The sequence below is a fragment of the Schistocerca gregaria genome, chromosome 2, assembly GCF_023897955.1.
Source record: "Schistocerca gregaria isolate iqSchGreg1 chromosome 2, iqSchGreg1.2, whole genome shotgun sequence".
Lineage (NCBI taxonomy): Eukaryota > Metazoa > Arthropoda > Insecta > Orthoptera > Acrididae > Schistocerca > Schistocerca gregaria.
The window spans coordinates 259,806,758-259,820,480 of record NC_064921.1 but is presented as its reverse complement, the minus strand read 5'-3'; the positions used below and the strand labels follow the sequence as shown (position 1 = coordinate 259,820,480).

At 37.9% G+C, this 13,723-nt stretch overlaps 1 protein-coding gene across 5 annotated transcripts in view; it reads right to left on the bottom strand.

Moving 5' to 3' along the window:
• LOC126336827 (RING finger protein 17) overlaps positions 1–13,723 on the bottom strand; it is a 467,240-nt gene that overhangs the window by 396,774 nt on the left and 56,743 nt on the right. For all 5 annotated transcript variants that reach the window (XM_050000889.1, XM_050000891.1, XM_050000890.1 and 2 more), the window contains one exon: positions 8,551–8,631. In XM_050000889.1, coding sequence (XP_049856846.1) covers positions 8,551–8,631 — 81 coding nt within the window. The remainder of the gene's footprint in view (positions 1–8,550; positions 8,632–13,723) is intronic.

Here is a 13,723-nt window from a genome sequence, read left to right as displayed (position 1 = left end):
ATATGCTGGTGCACAAAGTGCAGCTGTTGCCTGACGTGAAACAGTGGCTCAGTGACATCACCGCAGAGGCTCGGTATGGGACTTGTTCAGAACACGCCAGTGACTAACAGAATTCCTTCATAGTAGACCATAACCAACATCTTTAAATAAGACATGCATCCATAATCAAGCCAAGATTGCACATACCCCATGAACTGTGGCTAAGACATTTTAAAATCTCAGTGCTTTAAGTGACCATCTTTTCAGGTCATTAAGTTGTGGCACCCATGTAAGTTTCACGTGAAATGCAAGGCCCAGAAAACTCACCGTGTCTTTAAAATTGAGAACAGTGTCCTACACCTTTAACTCTGGGAAGCCTGTTGAGAACAGGAACAGTTAAAAAGAATGCACACACACACACCTCTTGGTTGAAAACTTGAAACCCCCCTCTATTCAACTGTCAAAGATTTAGTTGCAACTGATGTGTTGTAATTGCAAGGCTTCAAGAGGAATAAAAGACAGAAAAATCATCCATAACCAAGGAACATTGGACAGGACATTTAACAAACTACTGTAAGGCTATTAATTGCTTTGGCAAAGACAGTCACACTAAGACACTACCTTGAGGGACATTGTTCTCCTCCTCAAAGCAATCAGAGAGGACATCACCGAATCGATATCTAAAAGAGCACAGCGAGAGAAAGAACCGAATAAAAATGGCAACACCTCCACGAAAATCACATTCATGAAGCTGCCAGAGGATAAAATATGTCCAAATACTGTAGTATTGCAGGCCTTCTCAATGTCAAAAAATATACCCAGAAGGCAGTGGCAGCACAAGAAAGCCTACTGTATAGCTGTCTCTAGGTGGGCCAGGTTCTCACAGGTGGAATGATACTATTAGAACCTACATTTAAAGTGACTATGGAGTGCCTGAATTCTAAGATCTCCTGACAAGGCGGCAGTTGACCATCTGCTTCCATGGTCTTCCCCTTACAGGTAGTGAGGGCACATAATGGTAACTACTTGGGCATGTGCAATCTTTCTTGGTTTGAAAAGAGGAAATAAAATTGTCACACGTCAGAAAAGTAACTTGACGCACTCCAACATTAAAATGGACCAGCTGTACTCTTCATCAATGGACAGGAAATTCCAACTGCCCATCTCGGCAGCAACTCTGTGATGCTGGAAAGCTGGATACTGATTAGCAGCCAAGGTAACTGTGGCAAAATAATTAACATCATTATCAGTTAGCTGAATGTATTCTTTAATATATTTTAATAGTTCAGTTACCAGCCACAAATTTAAAAAAATCAATTTTTGAACAGTAGTTTTTTAAAGAAAGATTAATTTCTCAGCTATAATATTTTTCTGCTATTACACTGTATAGTATACTTACTTTTTATGGAGCATCAATGGTAAGCAGCTAACCCTTAAAAAATACACTATTTTTTAATTTTTTTTTTAATTTCTCCATTTTGTGGCCTATAATATCTTGGGGGACCAGATATAAATATGAAAATTTCACAGTTAATAGACCTTTATGATATCAAACTTCAGCATAAATTTCAACTTTGAGATTCAACTGGAAGTTATGGAAAAAAGATTACAAACAAGAGTAAAACATATGTTTTTTAACATCTGCAATATCTGGTAGGCCAATCAAATACAGTATACCAATTGCATAATATAACACACCACATTACACTAGCTAATGATTATTTGTCAAAACAATGCTGTGGTAATTTGTTCAGCAGGCTAACAATTGCATCTGTAATCCCATACAAGTCTGATTGTTGTCTTCCCCTTACACCAACCATTGTCTACTCACACTTATTTAACTAGACGTTCTTGAAGTGTGCAATTGAAAAATGATGTCTCAGTATTCTGTTTGTGTTGTTATTAATGAAGCATGTCACAAAAGTGTGTATGGAGTGTATCCTAAAGACATCATTTTAATCAAAGATTACAGTGAAGAAGAAAAAGTGTTGTTTTATCTATGAGTCGGCCCAGAGGTCAAATCAACATGCAAGTACCATGAAATGAAATACTTGAAAAAATTCCATCACCTTTTTTGGTCAGTCTTGCATGGACCCTTTTGAGAAACATAAGAAACCTATAACAAAAGATCTATGAGAAATAACATTTGATCATTACTCTAAAAATTAAAGCCCTTTTTTCAGTCTCATTGCAGGAAAATCGTTCTGTCCAATATGTTATTCTAAGATATTTGTAATTCACAAGAGAAAAGATAGTGAAACCTCAGGTACAGAATTTTGTGACTTATCAGCAACCATTAAAAAAGTAGATACAGCTTGTGAAATCCTCGGTATATCACCTGCTAGTAAAATTAGAAAACTACGTCAAGATAAAAGATCAAGTGCCTTGAATACAAAAATTGAGAAAGTGGCAGCTACAGTCAAAAAGAATTTGGAAGTTTCATTTCAAAATACAACTTATACTAAATCAGATGGAAGTTCTGAACTTCACCAATTGAATATGATGGTTTGATAGAAAAACTAAATACTAAATGCAGTACTTCAAACAAAGATGATAAAATTAAGATTATCAGTTTACTGCCAAATTTTTGGAGTCAAGCAAAAGTTAGTGATGAATTTAATGGGTCAGAACGTCTTGTTAAGTTAACAAGGCAATTAGTAAAAGAACAGGGAATTTTATCAGCATTACAAAAGAAAAGTGTATCTAATTTGGTAGATGAAAACACAATCAATAAAGTAGGTGGTGGTGGTTAGCGTTTAACGTCCCGTCGACAACAAGGTCATTAGAGACGAAGCGCAAGCTCGGGTTAGGGAAGGATTGGGAAGGAAATCGGCCGTGCCCTTTAAAAGAAACCATTCCGGCATTTGCCTGAAACGATTCTGGAAAATCACAGAAAATCTAAATCAGGATGGCTGGAGTCGGGATTGAACCGTCATCCTCCCGAATGCAAGTCCAATGTGCTAACCACTGCGCCACTTCGCTCGGTTTATAAAGTTATTAAGTATTATGATGATGATAATAACAGTTGTTTGATGCCTGGCAAAAAAGACTGTTTTTCTGTGCAAGAAAATGATTTTAAAAAAGAAGGTCTTGGCATTAAAATTGGAAGATCAAAGTTTTGCGAGTTAAGACCAAGATAGTGTACTGTTGCAGGGGCATCTGGCACCCGTAATGCTTGTGTTTGTTTGTATCATCACAATGTAAAGTTGATGATAGATGGGGCTAAGAGTTGACTATAAAGGCCTTTTGGAAGTTATGGTATGCAATATTGACAGTTACAATTGTATGAGCAAGGGAAAATGTGAAGATTGTCCAGGCAAACAAGCCTTACCTCACACGTTTCAAGAATCTGAAGACGACTATTTCCTGCCTGACAATATAAAATACAGACAATGGGTGAGACAAGACAGAACTGAAATGGTGACAGTCATAAAATCACGATAAGAGTTTTTTTGAAGTGTTGGTGGCTAGCCTCAAAAATCTGAAAATGCATCATTTTATTCCAAAAGCTCAAAGTAAATTTTTGAAAGACAAAAAGCAAACCTTGACAGCTGATGGATGCTTAGTTCTTGCTGACTTTTAAGAAAATTAGTCCTTTGTTGTTCAAGATGAAGTACAAGGGCACCACTGGGTAAACAATCAGATCACAGTTCATCCATTTGTATTCCATTATAAAGATGAAGATAAACTAATGAGGGACAGCTTTTGTGTCATAAGTGACTACCTTGAACACAACACTACAGCAGTGCACATTTTTCAACTAAAATTAAAAAACTACATTAAACAACACCACACTTTCATACAAAAACAGATTTACTTTTTGGATGTAGCAGCAAGTCAATATAAAAACAAAACAAAAATTAACATCTTTCATAAAGAAGATTTTGGGTTTGATGTAGAATGCTACTTTTTCACTTCCTGCCATGGAAAAATTGTTTTTGATGGTGTCGGGGGTACAACAAAGTGAGCTGTCACAAAAGCAAGTCTGTAGCGGACTGATCACAATCATACCATAACACCTAAAAAGATGTTTGAATTCTGTAAAAAAACATATCAAAGGAATTATCTATGTTTTTGTACAATGTGAGGAAGAAGTCTATGGCCGTGTCTTGAAGGAAAGGTACAACACTTGTTAGAAGATTAAGGGTACTCCAGCTTGTCATTGTTTTGTACCCCATTCACAAAACTTACTGAAGTGTAAGATCACATCACCTTCACCTGATAGTGAACTTCATCAGTGTGGAAACTTGTACAACTGGTTCTTCAAAATAAAGACAAAGTGGCTCGTGTTTATGACGAACAGTGGTGTATTGGCGAAGTTGATAATATTGATTGTCAAAACCAACATGTACATGTTGTATTTTATCACCCTTCAGGACAAAGCACATCTTTAAAAAAAATGAGAATGATTAAGTTTTGATGCCACTTAAAAATGTACTAAGGAAGCTGTCTCCCATGGAATTTACAACTGTGACTGGGCGAAATTACAATCTAACACCCAAACTGAGTGAACAAATTTCTCAAAGGATCAATGAGCAATGTACTAATAACAAATAACAAGAGAACAATATAATGCAATTAGTAGGCTTATTTAAAAAAGGAAGTAATCACAGATATGATTAAATTATATACTATAAATGATAAATTTTATTTCTTAAGCCTAGATATAGCAGATGTTAAAAAACGTATTTTTGACTCTTGTTTGTAATTTTTTTTCATAACTTCAAATTGAATCTCAAAGTTGAAATTTATACTGAAGTTTGATATCACAGGGTTCTATTAACTGTGAAATTTTCAGATTTTTATCTGGTCCCCCAACAAAGATATTGCAGGCCACAAAATGGAAAAATAAAAAAAATCCAACTTTTAAAATAGTGTATTGTCTTAAGTGTAAGCTGCTCACCATTGATACTCTAAGTAATTATACTATACAGTGTAATAGAAGAAAAAATATTATAGCTGAAAAATCTTTCTTTGGAAAACTACTGTTCTAAAATTGAATTTTTTTAATTTGTGGCTGATAGCTTTGAACTATTAAAGATATATTAATGAATATATTCTGCTAATTGATGATGATGTCAATTTGTAGCCCAGAGTGTGTTGAACTAAATGCATTTTATCTGAAATGCTTAGGACCATCCACTACTGAAAATTGTAAAAAATGTAGATGCTTGCAAATACGAAAAAACGCATGCGGCCTGGAACAAATATGGCCGCCATTTCAAAATAATAATCAATAATTTAAAAAAAAAATATTGTTAAGACTAATAAACACTGGGGAATTCACCCAGCAAATATAAAATTTTGCTGAGATGGTCAAGCTACCAATTATTTTTTTCTTGGATTGCTTGGTATAGATTGACCCTTCGGCGACATTTTCCCTCACTGTCCGAAAGGCTGAGATATTCTCATCAGTCGTCAGCACTTCAACTGAAATAGAGCCACTTGTCAGGAGTTGACCACAATGTGGCATTCGTCACTCCACAAAGGGGTAGCTAGGTTTCTCAGCTGACCTGAAGGCTAGATGCTTCAGTGGCTGGTGGGTCTTTTGGATAATGTGATTCACTCATTTCTGGACACTATCACAGTGTTCAAACACAGCAAGTTGGTCGTAAAGCGACCAGTCTGACCTACAAGGCACTCATTGTGCTCGATGTCTTTCAGGCACCACTCTGCCTGGCAGGAGAATACAAATTTGTAAGTGGTCACTCGATTGCAAGTCATCAACCACTTCCCACTGAGCTGTGCATACAAGGGCTGGAGGGTATACTGAGAGATCGATGACAGTGAACAACCCTGATACGGTGTTGAAGTGAGTTTTGGCCCATATTCAACAGAGAGACATGCGAGGACAAGGAAATGCTCTCAATTGCTCTAGCCCTGGGGCATATGTTTGCAGAGGCCCACAGTGCATTATGCGCATTAAATTGCCAGAAAGGATGAAGGGGGTGGGGGACTTGAATAAGGAGGTCACTGAGAACATTTTTGTCAATCACCTCATGCGAGCAGGCAAAGGGAACATATTGTCAACCAATGACGTACATGCACCAATACAGCAGATGCTTGCAGACTGGTTGTGACGGAGAGAAGTGAGGAGTGGTAGATGTTGTTGACAAAAACAGCCACTTCTCCTTAGTTCTCCACTGGGGTTGTCCTTCTTGTGGAGTTGTAGCCATGTAGCTCAGGGACATCAGACAAATTACAATGTGTCTCATGAAGGCAGAGACACATTGGTCTAACCCTGAGTTAATAGACGTAGTCCCCTCCACATGGGTCTGGAAATCATTCAAGTTCCACTGCAGTATGGAACTCCCTTTATCATTCCGTCATGGTGGGGAGACTGTAGCAGAGGGGAGCAGAGCGAGGGTGGTCCCTTGAAGGTCTTGGCGGTCCCGTCAGGCAAGCATCAATGTTTATACCAGCAATTGTATGGTCATCGTCTGATCCACTGAACAGGACCAAGGCCACATGGTTTGATAGCCTTGGAGCGGATCACTGTCGCCAGTTGGCATCCAACCCCAGCTTGGATTTTGGGGATGGTGACAAGGCTGGTGTAGCAGACACACTGCTGGATCTCTCCCATTGACTGCCATGAGGGTTTCTGTCTAGGCTGACATTATATTCGACAACTTTTAATGTTTCTGTGACAGGAAGATTGAGTTGAGGCACCAGTCATGCAAGCTGGCAGCTGCATTTATGGGTGCAGGTAAATGTGCTCTACTCAACTATCACAGTCTAACATTGACCTTCTGGATAGGCAGCTTCAATGCTGAGGGAAAAGACTGGACAAAATTGGGGTGACGAGTGGCCTCAAATTCCTTTACTACAGATGAGACATTGTGGGTTACTCACTTCTTGAATCTTCTTTTCTTCAGCGAAGACAGGACAGTCCCTGCTCCAAACCGGATGGAGCTAGAAGCAATTAACACAACACAGGTGGGGCGATGCATTGAAAATCTTGTTCATGGGCTGCAAGACTCATCATCCATATGTAGCCAGACAATTACAATGATGTGACACACTTGAAAGTGTGAACTAGTTTGGACGTAAGGTCTAACCTTAAGGCGGAGAAAGCCTGCTACACTATACTCAGGTAAGTTCGGCAGATTGAATGTCGGGATAAAAGATGCTGACTTTTGAAGCTCACCATCAACACTTCAGTCACCCTTGTACACCCCCTCCCCCCCCCCCCCCCCTTTTCATGTTGCAGTTCTTTTCTATCCACACCCATAATGTCCCGGCATGTTATAACTCCTTTAATCATATTTAACCCAGAGTTCAGCTCTGTGTCGATGGGAGATTCTCCAGGTATTTGGTATTCAACAGCTTCTGCACATTAGGAGCTGTGATAGTCTCGAGAAGGAGAGTACCACTGTGCAAACTCTTGACAGATTTGAGTTGTTCTGCAAGACACTTGAAATCTTTATTGGTATAGAATGGTGCCAGTTTTTCAAAAGAAACATCCACACATTTCAAGACAACAAAGACATTATCTACCACAGGATGTGGTCTGTTACTTTGAATATTGTCCCCGATTTTCGCAAATGACCTAGGTGAACTAGCCACATGAGGCCTCAGGGTTTTGGGAGTTTATGCTTTTCAGAAGTGCACTGTACTGCTAGGGGTAGAAACATGAGATGCAGGCTTCACTGTGTTTCCAAGAGCAGCTAGGGAGGGAAGTCCACCCAGACAGTGCCCCACTTGCCTGGGTGCGGCAGGTTCCCAATTAGCAACTGTTCCTCCTCAACTGACGTGCATCTCATCAGCACGCAGCACACCTAAAGATCACAGTTGTCTTTTTTTTTTTTTTTTTTTTTTTTTTTTTTTTTTTTTTTTTTTTTTAATGGGTTTTACCATCAATGAGATCTGTGTAGTTAAGCCAAGATCCCCATTCCCTGTGTTACATGAAGTTCCACTGCTGCAATGCACAATGGTCGCCGAAGTATACCTAGAGCTTATGGCAACAGAGGACTGGCGCGGTGCTCACCAGTCACTAGCTAAGGAACCCCAGGTCTCCTAGACTGTACCCAGCAAATGCATGCTGAGCCCCTAGGTCAGATGACATAGGGCCTAGCTCGCACATTATTCACTGAACCACATAACATACTCTTTCAGGGAAGGAAAATAAAGATTAACACGAAGTTCTCAGAGCCGTCATGACAGAAGATGACCAGTCCACATGAGAAAATAAACCTCGTACTGTAACCACTTACATCCTTGAGGGGAGGGGGAACAAAGAAAAGGCAAAATGATAGGTGTGTGTGTGTGTGTGTGTGTGTGTGTGTGTGTGTGTGTGTGTGTGTGTGTGTGTAACTGACACTTGGATGATTGCATGTTTGACAGCAAAGCTAAAACAAGCAATAAACTTTTTATGTGCTTATCTGCTTCAAAATATCTTTTCTATGCAATGAGCTTGCATGTTTGACAGCAAAGCTAAAACAAGCAATAAACTTTTTATGTGCTTATCTGCTTCAAAATATCTTTTCTATGCAATGAGCTATGGTCTATAGAAGGTACATTATCTGTCAATTATGAATGTAACTATAAGCACTGACTGTTCATAACACATACCATTTTTGTATTCTCCAGCCGCTTCAATACATGCTCTCCTTTCAAGCAAGCTTCTTGAAGTTTTTCAAGGTATTCTTCATTCTGTAATTATAAAAACCATGGTATTAACTTCACAATTCAACTGAATTTGTGAATATGAGCCGTAGAATGCTCAACAAATGTAGCAATGCCACCAATTTATTGGGCTTTATGCCTCATACTTTTAAAGATTTATTGTTTTTTAAGATTTAGGTTTCTTTACTTTAGTTCCACAGACATAAATGTCAATGGCTTCTAACTTTGGACTGGGAAATGGACTGACAGAAAAAATAGTATAGTTTCATAGGTGATTTTATGCTTTCTAATTTTGCATAACTTTTCTTACTATTATTTTTATTATGTTTAACTCCTTGTCCACAATCTTATATTTTACACTGTATCTGCAGCACTGTTTGTCATCTTACTACCATTCTTAAATATGGTTGTTTCCACTTACAGCTGTTAAATAAAATCTTGTTTATAGTGATTGCAGCTTCAAATATCATGCATCTTCAGGCAGAAGTCTCAACTGCATCAAATATGCACATAGGCACAAATACAGCCTCAATCAATAAGAAATAAAATAATATTTGACATCTATACATGGAAACAATCACGTTTAATAATTAAATGAAGATATTGAATCCATACCACATCAAATTGTTCATGATTCTGCTTTCTCAAATTAGTTCCCATTAGATCACTTTAGTTCTTTATTGCGGAAAATGCTACCAAGATTCCATCATGGAAGAAAGGTTTTATGAATGTCTCATTTAAGGCAGGTATGGATTCACAGGACAATACAACAATCACATGGGTTAATGAAGACCTCAGACTGCAATGATAACTCAAAAATTCAGATACGCCAAACAACCCAAACTTTTACTGGAAACATAATGTATTCACAAAACATGACACGTCACTTTTGAAAGACCGCTGCATTACTTATGAATTATATGGTGGAAACTGACAACTCCTTTACCAAATTGTGGTTAAAACACACTGTATTTTGTAGCATTTGCTTTTAATTCAGAATCATATCATGTAAAAACATTAATAAAAATAAATAAATAAAGATTTGAGTCCTACTGTCCCAGATTTTGATATAAACTTAGTGTATTTGTTCATTTAATGTATGTAACTAAGAAAACAAAAAAAATTTTGCTCTGCTTCAGACCAGTTAGATTTTCTGGAATTTAACAGATTTTGTTTGTGGGTGTATTCAATATAAAAAAATACCTTACTTCTTCCTTATTTACCAACAAATACTGATAAAATTTTATTTGTGTATCCATCAATACGTACAGAGTTCCAGAGAACTTTGAATTACGGCATCATGAAACTTCACATGGCCAGGAAAAAAAAATTGCGGTTTTCAATTTTTTAAAACCAATCATGCAGATTCATACCAAGTGCAATGCCATCAAAAGAGAAAATATAATTAATTTTTTTTCGCTCCATTGTTTATTACTTCATAGACAAAAATAATTAAAAGACTTCACTTGATTATTTGCAGTGTGTTGAGTTCACATTCCCTTTTGTTTAACCCATTTTGCTTTTTGAAAAGTAATAGTAAAGTACAGTAAAAACAAGAATAAATACTTAGCTTAATGTGCAGGCTTGATACCTATTTATGTAATGGTTTAAACTGATTATGTATTGCTTATTTCTGCACAAGCTTTGGAAACAACAGTGTTGCAGTTTTGTAGAAGCACACAGCATCATACTCTTGTTATCTTATTTCTGCAAATTGCTGAATAACATTCCTTTATTCTGTGTCAGACAGCATAGTTTGAAGGTTTTTGAATTTATAGAACATAGCGAAATTTTAAGCTGTAGCAACATATTTTACTTCAAAAGATATACAATGAATAATAGTTTACATTTCATACGTTAATTTTGCCAGAAATTAATTATTTGTGAAAGGTAATGCCTTTCAGTATTGACTCTCTTTTTCGGCAAGCTCATCGATCAAGAGTGAAATTTGTCATCACTCTCTCCAGCATATTACAAGGTATAGCACAAACCTCTTGCTCAATGGTATCCTTTAATTGAAGCATGGTATGTGGTTTAAAGATGTACACTTTGTTCTTAAGAAAGCTCCACAAGAAAAAGACACATGGAGTAATGTCTGGAGAGCAGGGTGGCTAGTCACCATCTCCTCTGTTGGATATCACTTTCCTTGGAAACAATTTTCTTATTTCAGACACACAAACACTGGAAGTATGAGCTTGCTGAAACCAAACATTTCAATGATTTATGTCAGTGACGAAGCTCTGAGACAAGAAATTCACACAACATGGTCAAACAATGTCCCGAGTTCACAGTGACGACTCATTTTCTTTGAAGAAATTAGGCCATATGACATCAAATTTCCCTAATCCAGCCCACATTGTCACCTTTTACAATGCAGTGGGCGCTGGTGCACTTGATGACGGTTATTTGGAGATCAATAATGACAGTTTTGTTTATTAACATTGCCACTTAGGTAAAAATGATAATCATTTGACATTAAAATCACAATTTCAGGTTCTTCCTACATCACCTCTTTCATTACTTCAGCAAAAGTCTCCTTTCTCACAAAATCTTGAGGCTTCTACTCATGAGGTGGTATAAAATGCGCCAAACCGATGAATTTGATAACTCCAAAGAGTGTGAGTATCATCTTGCAGAGAAACTGGACTATGTTGAATCAAACAATGCAGGACTTCAAAGTTTCCATGAGACATGGTCATCTTTGTACTGCCTCCCAGTTTTTTCTTCAGTACTGAACCTGTCTCATGGAAGTTCTTGACCCATAGTAGAATGGTATAGCGACCTGGTAATGCAACATGGAATGTTGAATTGGAGATGGAACCCCCTCCAAGTGGTGGTCACAGTTTCTGCATTTTTAAAGCATGACCCTGTGAAACATGCAAAGTGTTGCGGAGTATAGATGTCCATTGTAACTAAACTGCTGCTGTAGGAGAAAACATGAGTCCAACCACGCCCCTCCACTAGACTGACTCAACTATAGCATTCCCCCTCCCCCCCTTTTTTATTTTGCTGTGTAATGGAGAAATGCATCATTGGGGAAGCTACCGAAAGCTACGGTCATTTATTTAACTATGTCAAACAAAAAGTCACACAATCTGTTGAACTGTGTGAAACTAACATTCTTTAAATTTAGAATGGAAGCAGATATCAAGTAAAAACTATTTGTCTCCACCATCAATGTATCTTTGTGAAAAAGCATGAATTTTCCAAAAGGTTTGTTGTGACCCTTTCAAGAACCATAAATCATTAATTCAAAAAGCACTTCACAGTGCAACCATACAAGACAGTAGAAACATTTTATCAAAAGGTTACAAAGTGAAACCAGGACAAAAACTGTGTACATCCTGCAGGAAACAATTTTTTGAAATAAAAATGATGAGTGTGGAGTTGAAGCTATATTAAATGCCAGCAGGATTGCCACAAGTTTCCCTGATTTCCAGACAAGTTTTAGCATTTTCCTCTGACAAAATCTGAGATCTCAAGGTTAAGTAATGACATAAGTTGACCAAAAAACCTAAGGATTCCTGTATTTCTACCCCATGTGAGCAAAAATCTTAAGCACTAACATCAACATCTTTTGTAATGAACTGTTTTTAGATGGAGAAAGCAAGCCAAATGGTATGTGTGTTTCATTAAGACCATTATTGTTATTTTATTTCAATAAAATGAAACACATTTGGTGACAAAAACACTCATTTCCTTCGAGTCGCAAGACAGATTTAAAATACCTTCACTGATTTCAGCAATAACCTCAGAATAAAGTAGACCTCTTGAAAGAAGTGTATGAGGCAGAGAAGAGTTGTGTAAACCAACAATATAAGTGACTACCAATAAAATGTTGTTTCTATTATGTTCGTTATTGTCAATTATTATCCACTGTATTATATGTATTGTTTTGCAGCTATTGTGTGATTTTTCTTTCAAGAAATGTATGAGCACATAGTGTACAAACTGCTAGCGACTGACACCATTTTCTTCTTCTAATCATCCATATTTTCGAAGTGCTAAAATGTACCGTACTACAATAAATACAATGTTTATAAAATGCTGCACAGTTCGATGTACTTGCAGTGAGAAAGTCACAATTCCTGAAATACATCGCCGAGGAGCACCTCTGTCCTGGGTCCATGGATAAATCACAAGAATCCTCCAGATTCTGCCACACAAAAACAGACCCAGCCTGGAGGCAGATTGGTGAGACTAGATCCAACGGGCACGGCCTGCACAATAGTGGGAAATGATGGGCTTCAGATCAGCAGGCCCCCATTAGAAATACCCACAGAAATGGTCTGTGGTTTTGGCCCGTCTTGGAAATTCACTTGTATAGCTAGATATTAACATATCACAGACACCATGTTGGTGAAACGAAACTGTGGTGATCAATCCATGCAACAGATAACTTGTGCAAATACTTTAGTAACCAATGAGGATAGGTAGCAGCTCACTGTAAAGATGATCGCTGAGCTGCGAACAGGCATGTAGAAAAGACAATCTCTCTCTCTCACAACTAACTTTTTGGCCATAGCTTTTTTCAGAAAACACACACACACACACACACACACACACACACACACACACACACACACACACACACAATCACTCAGAAACACCTCATGCACACATGATACCAGTCTCTCTTCGCCGTTCATGCACACACGATACCAGTCTCTGTTTGCTGTGTCAACAATCTCTGAGAATCAGATTCAAACCACTCCCCATGTCTTCCTGCCTCTCGTCGACAGCTGCTAGGCTAGCAGTAAGAAATGGTGGCAGCACTGCCAGCTGAGGGGAGTGGTAGGAAGGGGAGAAGCAGTAAGAATGAGGCAGGGGAGAAGCAGAGCACATACTCAGCTGCACCCAGCCACCAAAGATGCATGACATCTCTGACAACCAAGGCCGAATATGAGATACCAAATGGGGAAAAATAATCGAAGACACTCAACACATCTGCTTATTCTGTCCATAAAGCCCAAAAACTATTCAAAGAGAAGGGTTCTTTTATTTATTTATTTATTTATTTATAGCAGAACACGATCGCAGATGTGGGAAAAATTTGAAGCCTGAAACTGCTGAATTAAGGTCGGGACACAAATGTCCGAATCGTGTCCGTGCCGAGACA